Here is a 25,933-nt window from a genome sequence, read left to right as displayed (position 1 = left end):
TGGGACTCCCTCCCCCTGTACTAGTTAGGATGTGAGAAATACAGACATGGAGCCAGTGATGGTTTTGCCCAGTTCCTTTGGGCTCTGATTCAAGTTCTCTGCCTCCATCGGCCCACAGCTTCATGAAATAAATATAAATGCATAACCCCAGGCAGTGAGCCAGGATGAAGTTCTCCGTCTTACAGGGAATCCTTTTAATTCCCAGTTCTTCTCTGAGAAGGAGGGCCTGGCGGCCATTGCCAGCATCTGAATTTTGAGCCCCCAAGTGTTGAACTCTATAAAGTTGAGTGTCTTTTGCCTCTTCTTTCTATTATTCTCAGTATTTTGGAGCATGATGAACATATAGCAACATAATTTATGACTCCATCTTGACTGGAATGTGTAACGTTTTCTTTAATTCCAAATATAGTACAGGCTTCAATTTTAACAATCCGCTTATAGGGATTGTTAGAAATTCAGATAATATAGGAGTTCAGATAATCAATATAATCTGGCATACTTTATTTCTTGAAAGCAAAAAAAAGAGATATGTGAAACACTTATGAAAAAATACTGACGTTTGTTAATTTTTGATAAGACGTACATGTATATTTGTGGTAACTTTGGTCTTTCTGATTTTTTTGAAATATAAAAATAATCAATAATACATTGATATGTAAGCTCTCTTTCTTCTCTCTCAGTTCTTTCTCTCTCCCCATTCTATGTATCCCACTGCTCAGAGGTAAACATTTTAAAGTTTATATATATCTTTCCAGACTTTTTCTGAGCATAGACAGATTTTCTGTATAGCTCTCCTCTGTCTCCTGGAGGACTATTATTTTATTCTTTAAACTAAAATGGATTTGTACTGCATATATTATTTTGAAGCTTGCTTTTTTTCATTTAATGATATGTGTCACGGACATCTGCCCTTGTCATTACATATAGACCATTTATGTCATGGTGTAACAGTGGTCACTGCATATGTATGTACCATGATTTATTTATCTTTTCCTTTGCTTTTCAACTTTTGGATTGTGCTCAGTTTTCCTCTATTTTGGACTGAACTGCACTGAGCATTTTATGTACACATCTTTGCATATTCATGCAAGTATTGCCCTGGGATAAAATGGGAGAAATGGGCTCCTCAGAGAGACAGTTTCCTGTTTCTTGTGGTCTGTCCTCCATAACTTTGTGTAAGTGCTGATTAAAAAATTGGGCATGGAAAAAGAAAATAAAAATATACTCCATATACCTCTGTTTTTCCTAACTACAGTTCTCTTAATCTGGATCCAAGAATGCGAGAAGATTCAAAAAGGATTCAGTCCCTAAAGCCCCTGAAACAGTGTGTCAAATTTGTTGTGTTAGTATATGTCTGTTTGTGACTTTGTGTGTTCATGTATGTACACATGCATGTGCATTCAGTTTTCTGGGGAAAGCAGTTATAGTTTTCATTAGAAATGTATAGGGGGCTATGACTCCCAAAGATGAGAACGTCTAAATTGTAGCCTGGCCTGTTAATTAGCAGATGAACTGAAGCAGAGTCAGACTTTAGAGTGATTTACAACGCGGGGTGTTTTTCTACTGCTTCTTCTCGTAAATAGTTCCAGAAGTAGTATCACCAGTAATAACGGTCGCATTCTTAATATTTCGAATTCAGGATGAAATTTGCTATAAGTAAGTGTTAGGTGCAGGGAAGTACTTTGGATTATTTACAGATGTGTTGGAGTAGAGAGGGTAGGGGCTGAGCTGAGTTTGAACTCTGTTTGTGATCCTTACCTAGGTTACGGGTACCACCAGCTCAGTTCTCAGTTGGCAAACAGGTTTCCCAGAAATTAACCCTCAAATTACCAGATACCAGAGAGAGCAGCTCCGAAACAGATTACTGTAGTAATTGATCAACAAGAATTGTTTCTGTAAGCCACGCTTGATGTATGGAACTGTCCTTGTTCTTGTGAACCTGTTTGGTTATGTTGTCTATTGTAGGACTTGAAAAATATTATTAGTGCTTAGGAGGTTAACCTTTGAGCTGTGTAACACTTGACATTAATGAGATTTCATGTTAAATTTTATGCTGGGGGTTGTTGACTTGGTTTGGGGGATTGATCTATTTCCGCTGTTATACACTGTAAGTTAATTAGCAGTGTGCAACTATGACTATAAAAACTGCCAGTAGTAATCATTTCAGGAGTAAATTTTGCCTAACCTCTTTTTGCTTTCCCTATTACATGGAGTTGAAAGAAAACTGTTTTCCTCATTAATGCCTCTGGTTACACTATAATCTTGGTAGACTGCCCCCAAATTAAATGCTTCTTCTGCAGTCTAAATGAGCCTTTTATTTTACTTTCTCTTTTATAATTCTTATAAGGGAGGAATCTCTCACAGAAAATCCTTTTGTCATGTACATTTCTGTGCATTGGAATTTCATTTATCTTCTGAAACAGACTTTTCAGTTTCCATGTTTAAAACTTTCTATCTTGAGTTAGCCAATCCATATGAACAGAGTAAATTTTAGGTTTATTTTATGAAATGGAATAATTGTTTTATAGCCTGCTGTGTCACCAAAAGTGGTCATGGGAAACAGAGGTTTAAAAAAAATTTTTTAATTGAGATACACTCAACATACATTATTGTGTAAGTTTAAGGTGTGTAATACATTGATTTGATATATTAAAATTGCAGTATAGTTGCCATTGTAGCATTAGCTGACACCTCTGTTGCATCACATAATTATCATTTCTTCTAGTGCTGGGACACAATTCTTTTTCATGTTAAAAAATTAGAAAATCTTTTGAGAAAACTTAACCAACAGCAAAGTAGGTAAACTGTAAGTATTGGTTAGTACAGCTTAAATACATTAGCAGTAAGAATAAAATTCAAATGCTTTTCTAGAAATTATTAAGGATCCTAACATGATGTAGTCATTTTCTTTTACTGCTATAATATATTACTATAATTTAGCAGCTTTAAAACAATGCAAATTGATTTCTTATAATTCCCATGGGGCAGAAACCGGGCAGGCTTGGGTGGGTTTCTGCTTAGAGTCTCAGCCAAAATCAAGGTGCCGGCAGGGCTGTGTTGTTTTCTGGAGGCTCTAGAGGAGAATTTGTTTCCATGCTCATTCATGTTGTTGACAGAATTTAATTCCTTGCGTTTGTAAGACTGAGGTCCTCATTGCCTTGCTGTCTGTTACCTGAAGTTTCTTCTCAGCTTCTAGATGCTTCTCGCATTCTTTAGCTTATGGCCCCCTCGCTCCATCTTCAACGCCAGCAATGATGGGTTGAATCCCCTCATGCTTCACATCTCGCCTGCCTCTTCCCCCCATGGCATCTCTGTGACCCTAGCTGGGAAAGGTTCTCTGCCTTAAAGGCTCACGTGATTAGGTTCGTTCCACTCAGATAATTCAAGATTATCTCTTCACCTCGAGGTCTGTGTTCTTAATCATATCTGCAAAGGCCCTTTGCCATGTAATGTAATATACTTGCAGGTTCCAGGGATTAGGATATAGACATTTTTGGGGGGCCATAATTCTACCAACCAGATATAGCAACTGTCAGGTTGGTCTAAAATGGTGAATTTGTCCTAAGTGTTTGTTGTGTGATGATGTCTTGGTAATTATTGAGCGATTACATGATTTATCATTTTTTATTACTTAAATAACATATTAATGAATGATGTGATATAGACCTAAATAGCCAAATTAAACTATTCTTCTGTTATTGACAAGAAAGCTATTTAAATTGCAAGACTAGACCTTAATTTTTCTTTCCTTTAACTGGGATACGACAGAAAAAATAAGTAGAAACAGACAGATACTAAACCAAAAACTTGGCTTTTGTAGAACAAATTTATCTTTCTTTGATCAAAAGCAGATGTAGTTGCTGTCATTTCTGTTTAAACAAATGTTAATGTATTGGCATTTTTCTCCACATGGAATCTCTTGGGTTAGTAAATGGACAGTTCAAATTTTAGCCCATTGCTTCAAGATTGGCAGAAGGTTCCACATTATAAACCTTTTAAATACTAATAATCATCCACTTGTTTACATGATAAACAAAATGCCTTTCAACATCTAAAGGTGGATCATCTGAATCTTCTCAGTTCGTCTGGGTCACAGTAGCATTGTTCAAATGAATATTTCTTAATTAATCTAAATAATAAATACTTTAAAATGTCTTGTCAAAGAAACAAGCATGAGTATCTCATTGGAGGGTATTATATTGGTAAAAAAATGATGAACCCATTCTTTGCCTTATAAATATTTCTTTGACTAATGCACTGAGATGTATCTTCCTTTACCGAATTTTCTTTTGTAAATGATTCGAGGAGGTACAATATGCTAATAGTGCTTCGTTTCACATTTTTTTGTTACTGGCAAAGATGGATTTTTAGATCTATTCGTCTGATAATTTTAAGTAGTCACATTATCACTCTCTGCTCTGTTCTTGTGACTTCCCACGGTTTTGCTCTTGCCATTTTCTTTTTTTGTAACATAGGATGAAGTAAGTGTCCCAGGCAGCAACTCAGCTGACCTGTTCCACTGGACCACTGCTACCACCATGAAAGTCCTTTCCAACACCACGACCACCACCAGGGCCGTGCTGCAGGCCGTCAGCGATGGGCAGTGGTGGAAGAAGTCATTGACTTACCTTCGACCCCTTCAAGTAAGCAATGCATCATGCTTTTTTAACTCAGTTGGTGTGGTTTATATCAGTTCATTAGCATGCTCTTCAGTTGGTTTCACTGTTGTTACAGCTTTATCTTCTTTGGATGATTAAAATAATCCCTTAAAAAATCTAGGCCTCGCATCAGATAGGGAATGAGTAATTGATTTTATGGAATGTAATATACTACCATACAATATTTGCAAAAGACAGCAATACGGATTGGTTTATATGTCAGAATTGAAGTTTACTGGGATGAAAAGGAGAATGATGTTTATCAAGGCTCTCTCTCTTTTGCTATTTTTCTATAGGCCAGTAGTGGAAGAGAAGTGCTAGGAGCCAGCCTGGGGGCTGTCTTAGTCCTCTCGAGCTGCTGTAACAAAAATATCATAGACTGGGTGGTTTAAGCAGCAGACAGTTATTTCTCACAGTTCTGGAAACTGGGGAGTCCAAGATCAAGGCGCTGGCAGATTTAGTGTTTGATGCAGGCCTGCTTCCTGGTTCATAGACCGCCATCTATTTGCTGTGTCCTCACACGGCAAAAGGGGTGAGGGACTTCTCTGGAGTCTCTTTTATAAGGGCACTAATCTCATTCCCAAGGGTTCTGCCATCGTGACCGAATCGCCTACCGAAGGCCCCACCTCTTAATACTATTACACTGGGGTTAGGATTTCAACATATGAATTTGGGGCGGGGGGCACAAACAGTCAGTCTTTAGTAGGGCCTTTAGGTAAAGAGAATGGTTTAACCGATTCTTTCACGTATTCTGCAAGTAGAGGTCAAGACAAGCAGTAGAACAATTGAGTTTGTTTTCTGTGACATCTTAACCCACTGTGTCCCTGCTGTCTTCTCTGCATTCTCACACTGCCATCCATCCTTTAATCTCTCACTGGAAAACTAAGAGGAAAAAGAAACGTGCCTTTTTATAAGTGCACCCTGAACATTTGAGTATCTTATTTATTAATTAATTCTGCAAATACAGGCATTTTCCATGTGTCAGATAATGTGCTCATCACTGGGAAAAGAGTGGGGAAATCCTCCAGTCTAATTCCCTTCCCTTGTGTAACCTGTATCCCAGTGGAGGAGACAAAGAAACCAACGGATAGCAATATTTGTATAATAATGAAATGGCAGGTGGTGATGAGTACTATGAAGATAACATTAAGCAAGGTAAGGGAATAGTGAGTGATACCTGGGGGAGTGAAGTTCTCATTAGGGAAGTTAGTTTCTCAGAAGAGGAATCACTGAGCAGAAAGCTGATTGAGCCAAGTAGGGCAAGTACGTTTTGAAGGAATGTGCTTGACATCTGTGCAGGACAGAAAGGAGGCCAAAGTAAGGGGGAGCAGAGTGACGAGTGGGGAGAATGGTAGGAGATGAGATCAGAGAGGTGGTGAAGAGGCCCACCATGCAAAGCCTTCCATAGACTGCGATAAGGACTACACGTTTTATTCTCAGCAGCACGGAGAGCTGTTGGAAAATTCAGACAGTGCAGTTGTGTGATCCAACTTTACTTTTCATAAGTCTATTTAACTTCTGTGTAGAGAGCCGTCAGTAGTGAGTCAGGAGTGAAGCAAAAAGATGATCTCTCTTCCAGGACTCCAGGTGAGAGATGTTGGTGGTTTGGATTAGGGTAGCCATGAAGGAAGTGGGAAGTGTTTGGTTTAGGGAATGTATTTTGTGGACCTGATGATGGTCTGAATGTGGGATATGCAGGAAAGAGAACTAAGGATGATCACCCAGAAGAAACCACTTACTGACATGCAGTGGGCTTGACTTTGGGTTAAGTCTGTGCATCTCTCTTCGTTTCATGTATCACACTGGATTACGGTTAGGGTTACTTTTCTGTCTCACCTGTTGGGGTGTTTTGAGGGTCTGTGTCTTAGATGAGGTGTTGGACACTGTGCTAAGTGTCAGTTGTAACTTCTCACATCATTTGCAGCAGGAGCTTGGTTGTTTCCGGAGGCTATGCTTGGCCTAAAGTAAGTGCTCAATAAACTTTGGAGGAATGGGTGAATATCTTCTACTTGGCTTTTCCAATAAGGGGCTCTTTACAATCTATTTGAGGAGAGCAAAACATAAAGACGGTTAACCATGGTAGGGATACTATAATACTGCTAATGAGGAATACTGATGACCAGTCTCATGAAGGCATCTGTGTGGGTTGTAGTTGTGGAGGAGGTGGGAGTGATGTAGGGGGCCCAGTCGTACCTTGTCTCCATCTGCTGCGGTTTCAGCAGGTGCGGTCTGAGGTGGGCCTGGAAGGAGAGGTGGGCAGTCAGCATGGACCATTACCCTCTTAATGGAAGAAGGGCATAGTGGCCGGTAGGATGCATGAAGTAGATGGTTTAGTTGGTGTGGAGAGTTAGTCTTTAAAGCTAATTAACATTTAATAAGTTTGAATGTTATTCTCTGCAGTTGAGATTGAATACTGTTGACTGCGTTATTCAGAGCTACTGAAGGATTTGGGAGCAAGGGAACAGTATGCACAGAATGATGTTTTGGAAAGGTTATTCTGACTGTTGTATAGAATGTTGGCCATATGTGTAACACCGATTGCTTTGATGTTTCTGATTCGGTGATATCAAAGTGACCAGGAAGATCAAAAGGCCCTTCAGGGTGAGGTTGAAGTGCTTCACTTAGAATATGGTGATGATTCTCACATTCTCCGCTGGATATCGGTGTCACTCTGACACTCTCTCTTTGGATCACACATGCACATTGATGAGTTTCTCCTGAAATCTGTTTGTTCTGTCTTACTTCCTTTCCTCCTCCACCTCCCCTCCCGGGTCTCTTTTCTTTTTATCCAGTGTTCTTCACTTTGTTCTGTTTAGGGACAAGAATTTGGTGGTGCTTATCGAATTGGAACCAGAGCCAATGAAGGCCTAGAAAAACAAGGCTGTCATCCTTTTTACGAATCTGTCATCTCCAATCCCTTTGTTGTAGAGGTAAGGTACAGTGTGCCTAAGAACACGGCTTTAACTGTCATGGTGTTGTGGGCATTTTACAAAGAACAAAACTTACAATTTTCCTGAAAATGTACTTCTTTTGCTTTGTTCTTACTCAAGTTGTTCATTGGTTTGATGTGATTTGTTTCATATACAACATGTTATGGGACTAAAATCTATTTATAATTTTACATAAAATAACGTGCTTCAGTAATTCAGGTTACCAGAAGATAAAATTCCTGTCGTTATGTTTTCTAAGAATATCTTTATAGAGAAAAAGACACCCTACCAAATGGTGTAACTGCTTCTTTTGTCTAGTCTGAAGTGACCTATGACACCTATCAGCATGTCCCGGTAGAAAGCTTTGCAGAAGTATTGCTGAGAACTGGGAAACTGGCAGAGACTAAAACTGAAGGAGAAGAATTATTTCCAACAACAGAAGGTATGAAAGAAGGTTCTAGTTCCCCGACAGTGTGTAACTTATATTAGGAGAATAATAGATGAGACTGTATAAATGAATGAGAGTTGGGAAAAACAATAACATTTTCAGTAATTTTGAATGGCTTAACTTGACACCATCATTTATACATCTATTTATTCATTGATTTAAATCATTTATGGAGTATCTACTCTTTTCTGGATACTTACCGATTGAGGATTTAAAAGGTAAATAAGATATAATTCCTACCTGAAGGTTGCTAATTATGTAAAGTGCTTCTTATACTGAATGATATAAAGTGCTCAATAAATATTTCCTTTTTTCCTGCTTTTATGGATTAGTTAAGAATGTTTAAGTGCTTGTTTCATGGAATGTAGATGTATATTTCATCTTCAGACTTTTCTGCATGGTGACATATCTTTCCATGTGAAATCTTTTGAAAAGAATGAAATGTATGCAAGTTTACCAAAGACAACTTGCCATTTGTACTTTTTTCCTCTTTAGCCTCCTTCTTTTCAAGGTTCCAGGGTAATTGTCTTGACTTTTTTTGGTTTTTTTTCAATTTTCCCTCTCTCTCTGCTCTACCATCCTTAGTGGGTACCTCAGGATTTAAAGGCTACTGGGGCTCGAGCTATCTTGTCTATATTCCAGGCATCAGTAAGGAGGAAAGCGGGGTGGGAAAAACAGTTTTCTTGGCAGTCCTGTCCAGGACTTCCACTTATACCTATTGCTGGCTACACCTAACTGCCAGTGAGCCTGGACGATGCTGTCTCTTAATGGAGCACATTGCTGTGTGGAATAAAACTTGGGGAAATGTGTGTGGGGAATAGAACTGCCATGTTCCCAGAAACCTGATGCTATAGCTTATTTTTTAATTTTATTTATTTATTTATTTTTGTGGTACGCGGGCCTCTCACTGTTGTGGCCTTTCCCGTTGCGGAGCACAGGCTCCAGACGCGCAGACTCAGCGGCCGTGGCTCACAGGCCTAGCCGCTCTGCGGCATGTGGGATCTTCCCGGACCGGGGCACGAACCTGTGTCCCCTGCATCGGCAGGCGGAATCTCAACCACTGCGCCACCAGGGAAGCCCCTATAACTTATTTTTAGATCATTCTTTCAATCAATATTTATATGCAGTTGGGAAGAGAGGAAGCAAATACCATTTCCCTGTCCACTGCGCAGAGCCCTTGGATACTGGAGGTTTTTACAAGGCATACCATTTTTCTTCAGTTCTGAGATGCATGTGATCATCTATAGTTTTTCTATCTCTTATCGTTTCTGAAATCAGGGTACAAGTCACAGCTGATGAGTACGTTTATGTTTCTTTTTTTTCTCCGAAAAGCTATTATTAAATTCATGACATCTTACAAATGATATTGAACATATATGAAGAGTATAGTTGCATTGCTGTTTCCCCTTTTAATTATTATTTATTACTTCTTTTTTATAAAAAAAATTGTCTCTAGTTATTCATGGGTTAAATTATGATTGATTATTGGGATAGCTTACACAGATAAAATCTAAGACCCTAAGAAATTACTGGGTTAGACATGGAAGTATCTATCATCTGTTAATTGGCATAATAAAGGACTGAAATAATAACTGGAATTTGGAAACATTGACTCATGTAATATCTTAATTTAGGATTTAGCTTATGACATATATGTGTGAATTTGCGTACCTCTCATACAGAAGGTATGCCTTACAAAAAGTCAAAAGAATGGAATCACATGCTAAAGGTTTGAAAGATGGCTGCCTCCTTAAGTAGGCCCTCTCACACTGATTTCTCAGTTTACTAAGGCTTCTGCTATTTTCCCGACCTGTTTTTGGAGAGAGGTGGAGAGTAGTTGAGCATAAGGCCCTGGTGGAGCACAGATTTCTGGGTTAGTCTGTCTCCCCTTTTCATAGGGTTCTTGCAGTACTTGATCATCTCTGCTGTAGTTGGTAACTGAATGATGAGGTGTCAAAATGATCTCGAAACATGAAGCAGATAGAGATTATCTGGAGGAGCTGTGTGGATTGGGGGTAACACACTTAATGATGAATCGGATCCCCTCCGGTTCCCTTTCTCACCATGTGTACATTACTCATTGAAGCAATGGTCCTTGAGCCACCTGTGTGCCAGTTACTGTCCTTGTACTTGGAATACAAAGTTGAAGGAGACACATTTTTGTTTCTTTTGGCGGTATGCGGGCCTCTCACTGTTGTGGCCTCTCCCGTTGCGGAGCTCAGGCTCAGCGGCCATGGCTCACGGGCCCAGCATCTTCGTGGCATGTGGGATCTTCCCGGACCGGGGCACGAACCCGTGTCCCCTGCATCGGCAGGCGGACTCTCAACCACCGCGCCACCAGGGAAGCCCGAAGACACTATTTTTATCTTCAGTGGGCTTGCAGTCAAGTGAGGAGACAAATTTATGTGTAAGCACTAAGACAGGCAAACACAAGAGGCATTGGGATGACAGACGTATGACCGCTGAGTGAAGAGGGCATGTGAAGAGGCTTCCTGGAGCGGGTGGTATTTGACCTGAGTTTTGAAGGATGAATAAGAGTATAGTACATGAAAAAGGGGGGAATTTGTGAGGGAGATGTGTTAGGAGAGGCAGAAGGGGGATATTTTCGGTAGAGGGAAAGAAGATGCACAGAAGCAAAGAAGATAGGCATCATGATTTTTCAGGGATTTGTGTGTTACTGTAGTACCCGGAGAGGAGAGACAGTGTGGGCAGCCAGTGAAGAATGAGGCAGCAGTTGGCTGGAAGGAACGCGGGTGCTGAGTTAAACATGTTAAATGGACCTGCTACTGAATGCTGTGGGGGTTTCAAGCAGAAGAATATTATTCAGTTTCCTTATCTGTACAGTGAGCATAACGGCCTGTATGTTCCACCTCTGGATTGTTGCTCTTTAGTGGTGATGATGGGGCCCCGTCTGCGCACCTTTTCCTAACGGCTAGTCCTGCCCTGGCTGACTTCCTTGCCATTGGTCATCTCGTACTTTAGTCCATCCAATTATGATTTCACCTTGTTTTCAAGGCCTGCTGCCATAGCTCTCCGTGCTGGTTGCACATTCAAATCACTTAGGGTATTTTTAAGGAATACTGAAGCCTGGGATCCAATGTAGGCCATTTATTTCAGAATCCCTGAAGTGGGGTCCAAACACATCAGATATCTTTTACAGTTCCTCAGGCAATTCAGTTGTGAAACCATGGTTAAGACCCTTTGGATGTTTCACGAAAGATAACAGATTCTTTCCAACCGTCATATGTCTGTTCTTCAAACTCTGACACACTTGCTTCCTGGCAGCCTGGAGAAAGCCACCTGTATCTTTTATGTCTGTGTCTGGTCTTTTCAGCTTAAGGGTCGTATCCTGAGTGCTATATCTATTTCTAAGACTTTTACCAGGGTTTTCTATCTGATAGGTGCAAAATCAGTGTCTCTTCACAATGATGAGAGTAGGTACAGTACGTGCATGACAGTTATTGGGACGGGAATTGAGACTATGCTTTTGGTGAATCTGAATCCAAGTTCCCAGAGATGTGTGTTCTATTCTTAGTACTGTAGTGTCTGTGAGATTTTAGTGGGATTTTAGGGGTTTTCTTTCTGCCCCAGTGTTTCTTCAAATTGTCCTTTTTGACAGATTTTAATATCCCATCATGGGAAAGAACCCAAGTTCATTAAAATATTAAAAAAAATTTTTTTCTAATGTTGAATAGGAAATACATTTCAGAGTACCTACTGTGTATATTAAGAATGGAACTTTTTAAATATAGAGGTGATTTTAATATAAATCATCCCTTTAATTTACATTTGGGTTTATGAAATTATGAAGCATTTTCATAAACTCTCACATTTGATATCTCCTTTTTTTTGCAGATAAACAGGTGACACTGTTATAAAGTAGGTACAAATAAAATGTGATCTTATAGGTCTGATACATTAGAATACTAGACGTCTCATTTTTTTAAAAAGTACATTTAGATGTTTATTCCTAACCCTTGAAATTTATAATAAGTCAGTCAACAGACTATGGCCATACCCTTCCCTGCATGCCTTTTGTTGCATCTGTTAAATGGCATTCTGAGTTGAATGAACCTGACATGTGTGGTGTATCTCTTTTTATTCACTTCCAATTTTATTGAAATATAATTGACATATATAGCACTATGAATTTAAGGTGTACAGTGTAATGATCTGACTTATATACGTCATGAAATGCTTATCAAAATAAGTTTAGTGAACGCTCATCATCTCACATAGATAGGAAATAAAGGAAAAATTAAAAAAATATTTTTCCTTGTGATGAGAACTCCTAGGATTTACCCTCTTAAAAACTTTCCTATGTAATATACAGCAGTGTTGATTATGTTAATCATGTACATTGCATTCCTAGTACTTATTTATAAGGGGAAGTTTGTACTGCTTTTAAACTAGTTTCTTCCAATTCTCCGGCCCACTACCCACTGCCTCTGGTAGCCACAAATCTGATCTCTTTTTCAATGAGTTTGCTTGTTTTTGAAGTATAATTGACCTACAACACTGTCAGTTCCCGGTATACAGCATAGTGATTTGATACTCCTGTGTATTACAAAATGATCAACATGTTTGATTTCTCTTGATAATGCTAATATATTTGAGACAGATATCTCTGGCTATTTTATAATATCAAATACTTGTCAGAAAGTCAGCAGGTTGGATGAATGATATAGGTTAAATGACCCAAATTAAAACTCGTAAAACTGGGACTCCTGACTTTGGTTCAGAAGCAGGTCACGGTACAAGTTAAACTTCCCAACATGAGCTGACTTCTCAGGATTTTTTAATGAAGTTGATGAAAAGGTTTTTATGGAGACTAGCTGAAGAAAACTGATCATTATTTATTTAGCTAAATGAATGATTTAATGGCTAATGATTTCCAAATCAATAATATGGGCAGCCCTCCTCTGTGAATTTAGTTCCGGAATTAACTTTATCGTAGAGTGCTTTCCAGAGGCGCTTCCTTTGCAGAGAATGAGTGCTTGGAGGCGAAGACGCAGATTTCACCTGATTTTGGCTGTATAACGTTTAGAAAATGCGTTGTATTCAAGGTTCGAGAATAAGCACTGCAAATTAAATTCATACACACTGCTCAATGTAGGGCAGGCCTGTTTTGGGGAAAAGAAAAAAGAACTTAAATGGCAATGTAAAATCACTGTGACCCAGTCTGTGGCCAGCCTGACATCTGGTGGATCCCAGTGAAACCCCGTGGGATCTGGTCTACTTCAGATCCTCATTGATAATTTTGTCCTGTGTCGCATCAGATGGCTCACAGATTCAAACTCTGAGAAGCTTCCCGTATGTGGGGGCTTGATTTCCACTTTGCAAGAATAATTGAGCCTCAGTGAGGGCTGCTGGGAAAGTTCGGGTGGTGTGAAGTGTGGGCAGTTATCGTGTCTCTCCCCACTCCCTTCCCCACTGGTCCCTCCACCGTCAGTTTCCTTCAGCACTTCGGTTATTAGTCAGGAGGGGTTCTGGGTTGTAGGGATTGATGAGCTGTGATCTGGCTATGGAGAAAAAAGATGTCACAAGATGACTTCAACAGTTGTGTTAAGGATGAGGGAAGAGGTATGATCCCTTCTCTTCCAACCTGGGGACGTAGGGGACTGTGGTGTACCCGATGCCAGTGATTGTGGTCTTTCTGGTCTTGGAGCAGTGGGGAGGTCATGGGCTTCGTGTGGCCGGAACCTCAGCTGCCTTAGTGCTGGAGACGAGGCATGTGTATACTTGTCTACAAGGATCTTTCAGGAAACCCCATTTGGGAAAAAAAATAACTGACGGGGAGCTTGAGCATTTGGCACTGATTTCAGAGAGGAGTTTTTTCTCTTTTCTTCCCCAAATATTTTATTAAGGGAATTTTCAAATGCACAGAAAAGTTGAGAAAATCCTACAGCGAGCTCCCATCTACTTTTCCACCTAGATTCTACAGCGAACATTTACTATACTTGCTGTAGTCCATCCACCAAATCCAGCTTCTTTGCTGACGTGTTTCAAAGTTGTCGGCATCATTACACTTCACCCCTTGACACGGCACTGTGCATATCTTTAACTAGAGTCAGCATTTCTTACTTTTTTGTGAGATAACATCTACAGACAATGAAATACAAAAATCTTAAGTGTAGATGTGAGGTTGGTGAGTTTTGACAAGTGCAGCACCTGTGTAACCCTGACTCCTCTAAAGATACGGAACATTTCTCTCACCCCAGAAAGTTGATGCCTCTTTCCTGAAAACACCCACCCCACACTCCCAGTCAGGTGACAAATGTTTGGATTTTCCCCGCTGTAGATTAGTTTTGACTGTTCTAGAATTCATTCAGTGGAATCATACAGGATGTCTTCTTTGTGTAAAACTTGAGGTTTATCTGCATCTATCAGTAGGTTTTTTTTTTTCCTTTCTTCCCTTTTTTTGTTTTTTTACAAAGATTTTTTAAAAATTTATTTATCTTATTTATTTATTTTTGGCTGTGCTGGGTCTTCGTTGCTGCGCTAGGGCTTTCTCTAGTTGCGGCAAACGGGGGCTACTCTTTGTTGCGGTGCGCGGGCTTCTCATTGTGGTGGCTTCTCTTGTTGTGGAGCACGGGCTCTAGGTGCGTGGGCTTCAGTAGTTGTGGCTCATGGGCTCAGTAGTTGTGGCCCGTGGGCTCCAGAGCGCAGGCTCAGTAGTTGTGGCGCACGGGCTTAGTTGCTCCGCAGCATGTGGGATCTTCCCGGACCAGGGCTCGAACCTGTGTCCGCTGCATTGGCAGGCGGATTCTTAACCACTGCGCCACCAAGGAAGCCCTCTTTTTTTGTTTTTTAATGACTGAGAAGTATTCCATTGTATGAATATACCACAGTTTACCCATTCTTCTGTTAAGGGACATGAAGGCTTTTTCCAGTTGATGGTTATTATGAAAAAGCTGCTGTGAACTCTTGTACAGTGTTTTTGTGGACCTGTGTTTTTACTTCTCTGGGATAACTATCTAAGGGTAGACTTGCTGGGCCAAAGATTATGGATTTGTTTAGTTTTATAAGAAACTATCAGACCTCTCTTACTTGTCAGCGGTTGTGGTTTTTCTGGGCTCTGGTTCTCTAAGACTTCAGGTTCTCTATCCGAATTTTACCTGCCTGGCAAGGAACAGACAGGAGCTTGCCCTCAGGATAGAAGCTGTAAAAATGGGAAATCACTGGTGCCATGTCATTTTTCCAAATGGCATCTACCCTCCAGTTTCTGTCTTTCAGTGCCTCTCCAGTGCCTTCCGATACTTGCCTTTTGTGCTTTATCTAGAGTTTATAGTCTTCATCTGCACAAGGACTGTACCAGTAACAGAACCCAATCACAGAAGAATTTAAATAGAATTTATTATTCTGGATTTCTCTGGAGTTCATCCTATGACAGTAGGGCAAAAGTCTGAGTCGTAGTTCCCCAGAGAAGGGAAATAGGCCAGGTGCCTTTCTCCTAGGGTTAATCCCGAGGAGTCAGTTCATATGAGTGAAGGCTTACCCTGTGGAGTGGATTTTGGACTTACCCCAACCTTAAGGGATCTTCATCTTGTGTAGTTAAAATAGATGTCAAGAAGCCTCTTGAGAAATGGGCCAAATGGACGTTCACGTGGGTGAGCTGTGCCAGCTAAGTAGCAGTCCTGGTCGAGTTGCTGCAGTGAGGACTTGGCTTAAAGTGAGAATTTGAAAAACACGTGGCAATTCGGCAACAGCTATGAGAATTACGGCTGCGGGTATTGTTTAACCTAATAATTCTGCTTCTAGGAATTTATCCTATGAATTCACACGCATGAAAAATATGGCATATGTTCATTGCTTGCAATAGCATAATATTGTCGACAGCCTGGTACATATTGACAAGAAGAGATATCTAATTTTGTATGTCTTGTTTCCTGTCTGTATTAGTCAGCTTGGGCTGCCATAACAAAATACCATAGACCAAGTGGCTTAAACAACAGAAATTTAGTCTCACAGTTTGGAGACTGGAAATCAGGGTGCCAGCGTTTTTGGGTTCTGGTAGTGATCTCTTCCTGGCTAGCACATGGCTGTCTTTTCACTGTGTCTTTACATCAGGACGGGGGGCGGGGGAGGGAGGGAGTGGGGAGAAAGAGTAGAGTGTTTACAAGTGAACTCTGATGTCTCCTCTTATAAGGGCACTAACCCCATCATGAGGATCCCACTCCTCATGACCTCATCTAACCCTAATTACTTCCCAAAGGCCCCATCTCCAAATACCCTCATGTTGAGGGCTGGGGCTTCAACATATAAATTTGGGGGAATCACAAATATTTGGTTCATAACACTGTCTTTACAGATTAACTGCCTTTCTGAGTTTAGGTGATTTACATAGCTTTCCAAGCCTATGTAAAAACAAGTTAATACTGCATTCTTTGCAGAGCTTTTTGTGGCACTTAGAGCTAATTTATACGAAGCATCTATCTCATATCTGGCTCATCAAAGCAGATTTTTTTTTAAATAGTTATTTTCATTTTATGATAATAATAACTGTTATTATTGTTATAGAGGAATGGCATGAGCACTTTCTTTATAGAGAGTTTGCATTATAGGTCATTTGAATGTCAGATTAATTTGGCTGGGGTATAGGGTAGAGATAATATCAGTTAAAACCATAAGTTATGGCTGGCCCATATTTATGAAGGCCTTGAGTGCTAAATAAGAAATCTAGCTTTCCTTCTTTAGGGAATGGGAAACCATTGAAGGTAGGAGAGAGAGAGAGAGAGAGAGAGAGAGAGAGAGAGAGAGAGAGTGTGTGTGTGTGTGTGTGTGTGTGTGTGTGTGTGTGTTTTCAGCTGGCGAGAGACATGATTACACAGTACTTAATGAACATTCCTATAAAATTAGTATGAAACTACTATTTTAAGGATGGATTGGAAGGAGAAAGACTGAAGGCATCAGGTAAAGTTGGGGGGTTATTGAAAGAGTCCAGGTTTTGAACACTGACAATCTAGAGTTTGTGGCAGTGAAAATAGAAAGTATGTGTGAAACAGTTCTTTAGAAATAATTCAGCAGGACTTGATGACTACCTGAATGTTGGGAGCGGAGAAGAGAGTAAAGTCCAAGATGACTCTGGGGTTTTCTGTGTCTCACTGGGAGAATAGTGTACTATTTTTAGAAATATGAGAGTTACTGGGTACAGGATGATCAATTGGAAAAACTTGTGCAGTAAGTCAGTGGTGGGTCTTAGCTTTGATCCCGTAACTTTCTGGTTCTGAAGATGGTTTCCCTCCTGCTGTATCATTCTGCCTGATTTTGTTCACCAGGGATTCATTGTACATTTATAGATGTTTTACTTGTTGCTCTGAAATGTACCCAGAGTCTGGTTTTATTCAGGTGTGGGCAGACACCCAGACATGAAAATGATTGTCATGAAGGAAGAAGTTTATACTCACCAATCCCTAGAAACAGAAGACACAGCAAGCCACCTGGGCCACATGGGGAGGCACTCAGGTCACCTGGAGGCAGAAGGCATGAGGCCAGAGTATGGGTTTTCGTGGGAAGGAACAGGAGAGGTGTGGTAGGCACGCTTGAGCAAGCTTACAATGGAGAATTTGAATAACCTGGTGGACTCTGGGCTATGGGATGGTCTCTGGCTGACCGGCACCTGGCCCTGAGGTGATCAGGGCGAGGTAGTATTGCCTCTGTAGTGTAAAAGCCAGAGAGAGAGGGGGTGGTTCAGACAGTTGGCTCTGAACTGGTTGGCCTGTAGATCAAAGGCATGCTCACCGGGAAACCGTCTGCTCTACCTGCCAATTGACTAGCTAGCCCTGGGAGGGCAGTCTCACCAGGATCGTCAAGACCCCCCAGTGTCAAAGCATTATAAAATGCAGAAAAGTTTGAAATGATGCACACATTTGTATATATGAAATAAAACCCATGTGGCTATTATTCACTTGGAGCAAATATTTGTATTTCAAAGTGATTATTTTCACTGCTTGGTGAAAATTAACAGTGATGATTCTTTGGACTCCTCTGAGGGTGATTTTTGTCATTACTTTTAGCTCATGGAAATTAACTATTTCTTTTCTCTTTTGCCTGCTGAAAGCTTTGTATTCAGTGATATATGTTCAAGAAATGCTAGTGAGCATCTTGTGAGTTGTATCTGTGAATTAATGTAACTATTTAAAAAATAAACCTACTGGAACTTACGTATTCAGATGGAGATTCTCTCTCTCAAAGGTATCTTCTGGGAACTATGCATTTGTTCCAACCATGCTGTCATGGCTCTTTTTTGTTGTTTTTGTTTTTTGTTGGGTTGTTTTCCTTTTGGAATTTCCTTCAGGGTCTGTAGCATATGCTTAGGAATATCTTCAGTGGTACCATATTTTTTTATCCCTTGAGGGTGCTTTGGTTTTTGGAAATAACCAAATGCACATTAAATGGAGTGAAAGATTGAGTTGATGACAGGATTTAAAAAGAAAAAAAAAAAAGAAAAGTCTGACGGGAAGATAGTCAGTCATGGGACTGATTTTCCCAGGCAGGCTTCAGACTGGTCCTAACCAACCACAACTCTGAGAGGGAGAGGGGTGGTCCTCTACTAGCTGGAGCATCAGCCACTCACTTGAAATAAGGGCTCCTGAGCTCTGAAGAGACAGGGCTGTTTTTTGGTGAGTGGGTTTAGATATACTTGTTTGAAAATTGGCCTCTTTTGTGCATAAGGAAGGGAAGTACCTGAAGAAAATAAAAACGGGGGTGGAAAAAAACTAAATAAGGTTGCAGTTGTAGGTCACCTTATAAGAAAAGCAACAAAGAAAGAAAAATAATAGGGAAGAATTATTAGTATGTGAAACTATTGGATTTTGTTTTTTCTCCAAATTAAAGGTCCCGCGGACAGCTGGGCAGGTATTAAATGGTAAAGTACATAAGGCAGACATAAGCCAAAATGGCAGCCCTGGGCTTGTGTGTGTGTGTTTCTATGTGTGTTTGTAGGGTGTGCAATTTCTAGACTCTAAGTAAATCTTTCTCAAAAGTACAGGGTTTTCAGCAGACTACGCTTACATGCTTTTCCTTCTTTCATCTTCTGTTGTCCAAAATGTATAACTTAAGTCTTTCATCCTTCAGTTTTGATAGTGTTCTAGAATACATTCGGCGATTTTATAACTCTTCTTTGCTCTCATACTTGTTTGTATAAAATTTGATTTGGGCCCTTTGCGTTGTAGTTTTAAATTATTTATTTGAAGACTTTTTCTGGTCTTGGTGTGTTTACTCTGAAAGGGCAGGAACTCTGATTCTTATTTTAGAGCAATATTAGGTTCAGAGAAAGTTCTCATTGGTACTGAGTGAAGGGCTGAATGTGGAAATGGGCCTTGAAATGAGTAGCTTTTGATCAGAAAACATCTCTAGAACAGTACAATTCCTTGGGAGGCCTGAGGCTGACTGGTGGTCCAACTTGGTTTATGAGGTTTGGAGAACACAGAGGAAGTGAGTATTTAGCGAACTCTTTGCAGAGGCACAGTGGAGAAAGCTCAGTTTCTTCCCCCATAGATCATGCGCAGGACATGCTGAGTTTTAGGTCAGCCTCTGACGCTCCAGCCGCTTGCAGCTGGCTTCTCACCGCACACCCACCCACTGCTCCAGTGGTCAGCCGAGCTCAGATTATATGGATGGCTTTAAATTTTAGTTCAAGTAAGACACAATTAGGAAGGTGAATCTCCTGGGAAAAAATTATATGGTGTATTTACAAAGTGAAATATTTACTTTGAATTATTTAAATACTGTTTACCTTCGTTAGTGAAGGTTAGGAGAGTCCGTTCTTTAAAAACAAAAGATTTACATTGTGATTACAGTGACTACCTGGTACTTGTCACTTGAGACCCTAAATGGAATACCTCCTTATTAGTATAAAATGGATGGGGCTTCCCTGGTGGCGCAGTGGTTGAGAGCCCGCCTGCCGATGCCGGGGACGCGGGTTCGTGCCTCAGTCCGGGAGGATCCCACATGCCGTGGAGCGGCTGGGCCCGTGAGCCATGGCCGCTGAGCCTGTGCTTCTGGAGCCTGTGCTTCTGGAGCCTGTGCTCCGCAACGGGAGAGGCCACAACAGTGAGAGGCCCGCATACCGCAAAAGGAAAAAAATGGATATAAACACAGATGTTATTGGCAGTGTTCTCTCCTTTATTAAAGCCGCGACATTGATAGGTCGTTGCTTATATAAAAATTTTTGTGGAAAAGTTGTAGATGGTTGGGATATTTTAAGGTGCTCTATAATCAAAGCAAGAGACTGGTTTTGGAGTGTGGAGTGTGGTGAAGAGAAAGAACAAAACCACTTATCGTAATTGCAGTAAAATCAGAAGATTTATCCTAAATCGGCACTCACAAAAAGCTGTGTTGTTACTCTCATCGTTAATGCTCAGATGGTCATTTTCTACAGTAGCTGTCATTGACATCCAGAATTTTATAGCTTGGTCTGGGTCTTGAAAACCAAAAGATTAGCTGGCAGAAACCATCCTCACTGATCTATTTGCACTTAGACTTTGTAGCTGCACTAATTGGGTTTTCTCTTGTGTAAGTAACAAACAGCATAATTTGAGTCGAGGCAAGGTTATCATTTAACATAGTTTCATGTAGTCTGTTATTTCTATGGTGCTGAATAGACTTTCATAAATGATCTTAAAGAGTTCTCTGAAACGAATTACTGTTGACATCATAAAGGACTAAAGTCATGACACTTAGTAACTATGAATGTCACATGGATCCTCTAATAATATAATGCAATATATATATATATGTTTTCTACATTCAGTTCTCTTGGAGCTGGCGAGCGATGCTTTACCAAATGATATGACCCTGGCTCTTGCTTATCTCCTTGCCTTACCGCAGGTAAGTTTACCCTTTCCAAGAAACAAGGACTTAAAAATGAATAAGCTAAGCCTTTACTGGGGGTTTTCACCAGTAAATTGTTTGTTATATGTTTCACTGCCTTCTGGCTGTTCTTGCAAGATGGAAGGACTCTGGTCAGTATCCGGAAAGTGAATTCTACAATGTTAGCTGAAATGTTGATTTTAAAATCTACTTTCATGTGCGTAGGATCTGCCTTATAATGTCTTCTGAAATTTAATGTAGTCATATTAAGATGAGCTTGAGCTTTAGTTGATATGATAGAAACTTGGAACCAAAATTCTAGAGTAAGGACTAGAAATGTAATGGTTTATGACGGTTGTGCCAGTTTCCTTTCAGCTGAGCTGTTTCTCTCGTGCTCCCTTCCTAGGTGTTAGACGCTAACAGGTGCTTTGAAAAGCAGCCCCACTCTGCTCTCTCTCTCCAGCTGGCAGCCTATTACTATAGCCTACAGATCTACGCCCGGTTGGCTCCGTGTTTCAGGGACAAGTGCCATCCTCTTTACAGGGTGAGTCCTCATGGTTTCCACCTTGTTATTGAGCAGGGTTAAGCTTTTCTAAAGTAGTTAAAACACGTTTACCTCTTTGGAGGGACTGATGCACTTTGTATTCAGAGTGCTTTGTATTCCCAGTGGCTGACAGCCTTTGCCTTTTCTGTGTTATACGTAGTTGCTTTTCCAGGAATTAATAAGAAGTAGAGTTTCTAATATTTATTGTGAATGCTGGTTCATCCCCTAACTCTTCTGTCATTTATTTTATATTACAGCGTTCTTAGGAAAGGCTAAAGGAGAGGAGAAATGGAGAGTTAGCTTTTTAACTCACTTCTCAAGAGGAAGATGGCTTTGTCTAATTTAGGACAGCAGGCAATGTAGTTCTTTGAACAGCACTGCACTTTTATTTATTTTTAAGCCAGAGAGATATGAGAGTAGTAATTATGCAGATGGAATGTTGAGGCACACTATGCCTACTTGCCACCAAGCTTCTGACACTTTTATTTAACTTTATTATTAATTTCTGAGTTAGAGCACCTAAACGTGGCCTCAAGTTACACGTGCCTTCTTTTGTGGACACGGAAGTGTTCCAGATGCCGCTGGAAAATGGAAGCCCTCTAGGTTTACTTGTATACACCACCTTTAATCATCAGCGTTTGGAAATTATTTCCTTTTTATACTGGACATTTTAAGAGAATTACCACTTTAAGAGTAGGTAAGCAAATAGATCAGACTTCCAAATCCACTCTGTGTACGAATCCAAGCTTCAGTTTTTACTGAGGCAGAATTCTTCCTCTCCGACCCAAAGTAGACTATAAAGAAATAATTTCACATGAGTATCAAAGTTCTAGCTGCCTCTGCCATCCAAAACATATCTAAGAACCTTTAAGTATGTGAAAACATTCCATTCGTGGCAAAATCTATGGCTTTCATTCATCAGTTTTTATTTAAAAAGAGGAAGGTGGGTGGGGGAACCCTGTGCCACGCAGGTTACTCTCCCAAGGGCATCATCAATGTCAGTGGGTATTGTTCTCAGGAATAGGTATGTTAGGATGAAATTGGCCAAGAAAAGGGCTGCTTCTTTTTTTTTTATCCAGTTGATATATTACTTTATTTTGGAAATTTTGAATTTATTTTTTTGTTTTCAGTAGCTACTGCTGCTTTGTGCAGTACTTTTATCCTATACTCTAGTAATTTTCCTTTGTTTTGCTTTTATATCACAGGTATGTTTTTATGTGAAATAAGGAATTGACCTACTGTGTTATAAACTGAGGGCAAGAAGTGGTTAAATAGGTGGAAGTGTGGCAGGTTTATTTCTGGAGCAGTGTACTTACTTAATGTCTTTCTTATTCCATTCAATTGGTTGGCTGGCAAAGAGTATTCATGGCGTTTGCTGGTGTCTGCTTTTAAATGTCTTTATCTTTTCAGTAGTACATACACAAGTGCTGGATAATTGGCTCAGGACTCCCATGTAGTATGTACTATTTCCATGTGTGTAATCTATATTAAGGTCACACTGCATGCCCAACGCTGTGTTCCACCTTTCATGAATACAGAGGATTGAAAGGCCACTTGGTCAGCTGGTCTAGCCCTAAACCCCGCCCCGAGCACCTTATGTGTGCCACGGCCTCTGAGCGAGTCTTGAGATGAGAAGGTGATTATGGCTGTCTGACCTCAGTGAACTCACCACTTACCATAAATCCATGAGAGACAGTTACGTAAAGGTGGATTAGAGGAGCTGCAGGTGAGAGGACTGGAAACCCTCGCCAGACAGACCACATGTCCAGACTGTGACAGAAGCCAAAGAGCTGGCTGCAGAGCCCCATTTTGGCCTGATCTTCGGTTTCATTACCTAAAAGCTTAAAGTAGTCCTCTTGAAGGGAAGTTCTAGTGCAGTCTGTATTTTTCCTGTTTTCCCCGATAGTAAATTACTTTGAACCAAAAATTAAAAGTCCCAAATCCTGAACTGTCTTTGAGAGAGGTAAGTCCCAAATCCTGAACTGTCTTTGAGAGAGGTAAGTCCCCAATCCTGAACTGTCTTTGAGAGAGGTAAGTCCCAAATCCTGAGCTGTCTTTGAGAGAGGTAAGTCCCAAATCCTGAACTGTCTTTGAGAGAGGTAAATCCCAAATCCTGAACTGTCTTTGAGAGAGGTAAGGCAGGAGAAAACCAGTAAATTCCATCCTGGCCTTTATATCTGGCAGTCACTGTTTCCTACTTCAGATACTGAAGTCACTGTAAGAAACCCCACCTAAGATTTCTGTGACTAAAGCGTGCAGAGAGAGGAAGTAGAACACTGCAAGATGAGGGTTAGAAGTAAAAGGTGTGTCCCATCTTGGTTTCTTGTGTATTCCCAACGGAAAGTATGAGTGTTTTATTTTCAGGTCTTATATTTTGCCCATCCTTTCATCGACCCAGCATTGATTGACTGCCAGCTGTGAAGGACGTAGAGCCTGGTGTTACAGTGTGAAGAATGATGAAACCTGATTCCTGCCCTTTTCTACCCTTTACACCAATTTCCGTTTCTTCCTTTCATCTTATATCAACTCACCATCGCTGCCCTTTAGCTCTTGGTCTTGTTCCTGTCACCGCTTTCCTGTCAAACTGTTCTTTCCCTTGAAGATGTCCCTTGGAGGTCTCGTGCCTCACCCTAGGCCTTGGCCTCAGATTCCTGGTTGTTGGAATACTCACCCACCCCGTGACGTGGTTCCTGACACCTGTAGCCGTTCCCTTTCTGGGCCCAGTAGTGTAAGGCAGCTGCTGGTCAGGGTCATTGCTTCGGGAAGCAGCATTAAAGCCTAGGGCAAACAGAAGCCAGCAAGGCTCACGTGGCCCAGTGGTGATGCCTCAACACATGATTTCTAACTCCTCAGCTGCTCCACAGAGAAACATGTGCCCTCTGATAGCGTTAAGATGGCACACGGCTAGGTCACAAGCCAGCTAATTCTCCAGAGACTTCTTGGCAACTCTGTGGAAAGTATTTGGTTGTTAGTCTGAAGGGTGCAATGCAATCAAACATCATTGTCTCTTCCTTTTTGTTGCGTTTGCATCTTTTTCCAAGCATCTGTCTGAGAAGTCTTTGCAAAATGGAGGTCTGGTCATCCTCCCTTGAGTCTACAATCCTTCAGTGATTTCCTGTTGCCCTAGCAGGTGGTCTGGCCTCTGTCTGTTTCTGCGACTTCATGTTCCTTCACTCCAGCCGTACCAAGCTGCTTAAATTTCTCAGCCAGCCCGCGTATCCTCTCTTCTTTGCATTCAGTATGTTGTACTCTTTTGCCTATAATGTTTCCCCAGCATTTCTTTGCTTAGCACTTGGTTCAGGTCTTACCTCACCAAGGCATGGTTCCTACCACCTGCCACCATTCTGTCGTCGTGCTCCCACGCTGTGTTGGGTGCTCCTCTGTGCACGTTTTTACTGCCCTTTACTTACCTCATAACGTTTATACTCTACTACTTTGAATTTATCTACTTCCATCTCACTAGAAAATGAGCTGTTTGAGACCAGTGTCTGTGTTGTATTTATTGTTTTCCTCATTGCTTAGAGCAGGACCTGACATATCAAGGGTAGTAAACAAATGTTCCCTGGGTGGATTACTGAAAATTAATAATTCTTCAGTACATATGAAATAATTGAATTATGTGTGTGTATTTGTCAGATGACTACTTACGCCAGGGAGTATTCTAGATCCTGGGGAGAGAGTCGTGAGCAAAGTATATGTAAAAACCATTGCCCTTTTCAGATTTACATTCCACTGAGGAAGGAGCACCATAAACAAAATAAGTAAATAAAATGTATACTTTATTAGATTGTGATAAGAGCTTTGAAAACAAGAAGAAAGTTAAGGACTGTGTGTGTAGAATACGATTTAAACAGGCTCAGGAAAGACCTCAATTGAGTAACGAAAAGGACGAGCATAGCACCAGAAAGATGGAGGGGAAGAACGTTCCAGATCGAGGGGTGGAATCTGTTAACAGATGAATTGAGGTATCCCTGTCCCATCATATGTGCTGTGTTTTTTCACAAAATATTTAAGAAAGTATTAAAATGTCACGCTATAAAATTCAAGGCTCGGAAGCATTGCCTGACTGCAGAGGAAAAGCATAGAAATAGAGTCTATGACCAGACTTCACTGTGACCGGATGGGGTCTCTTCTCTCTGGCTGGGAAGGTGTCAGGATGGGTGTGACAGTAGCAGACTTCGTGGGGGCTTGTGAACGAGAGTTGTCAGGGGTCAGTAGGAAGGTCAGACTAACCCTGGGAAGGCTTTGGCTGTCTTAGTACCTTTCACATTCCTTCCCGCTTGATCTGTCGAGCAGTCTCATGTTGCAGAAAGTAAGACACGGAGAAATGCGGTTACTTGCTCAGGGTTGCTCTGGGAGAAGGTGACACCTGTCACTTAGAGCTCCTGACCCCAGTCTTTACCTGCCTTTTACTTGGATGTGCTGCCCCCCTAGCTTTGTGTCGGAAGCAGTGTGTCACTGTGTTTCGGACCTGAGTGATCTCTGGCCCACAGTTCCTAACGGGTCATTCCCAGGAGGATGTTTTCACGTGCTCTGCGAT

General features: G+C 40.9%; 1 protein-coding gene across 2 annotated transcripts in view; it reads left to right on the top strand.

The window, feature by feature from the left end:
• Positions 1–25,933, top strand: part of NBAS (NBAS subunit of NRZ tethering complex) — a 365,227-nt gene that overhangs the window by 212,012 nt on the left and 127,282 nt on the right. For both annotated transcript variants that reach the window (XM_032652473.1, XM_032652472.1), the window contains 5 exons: positions 4,476–4,643; positions 7,475–7,588; positions 7,907–8,030; positions 20,791–20,867; positions 21,256–21,393. In XM_032652473.1, coding sequence (XP_032508364.1) covers positions 4,476–4,643; positions 7,475–7,588; positions 7,907–8,030; positions 20,791–20,867; positions 21,256–21,393 — 621 coding nt within the window. The remainder of the gene's footprint in view (positions 1–4,475; positions 4,644–7,474; positions 7,589–7,906; positions 8,031–20,790; positions 20,868–21,255; positions 21,394–25,933) is intronic.

Source organism: Phocoena sinus, chromosome 13 (assembly GCF_008692025.1).
Source record: "Phocoena sinus isolate mPhoSin1 chromosome 13, mPhoSin1.pri, whole genome shotgun sequence".
In the NCBI taxonomy this organism is placed as follows: domain Eukaryota; kingdom Metazoa; phylum Chordata; class Mammalia; order Artiodactyla; family Phocoenidae; genus Phocoena; species Phocoena sinus.
Note: the sequence above shows the minus strand (reverse complement) of the source record. Positions and strands in the feature narration are given on the sequence as shown.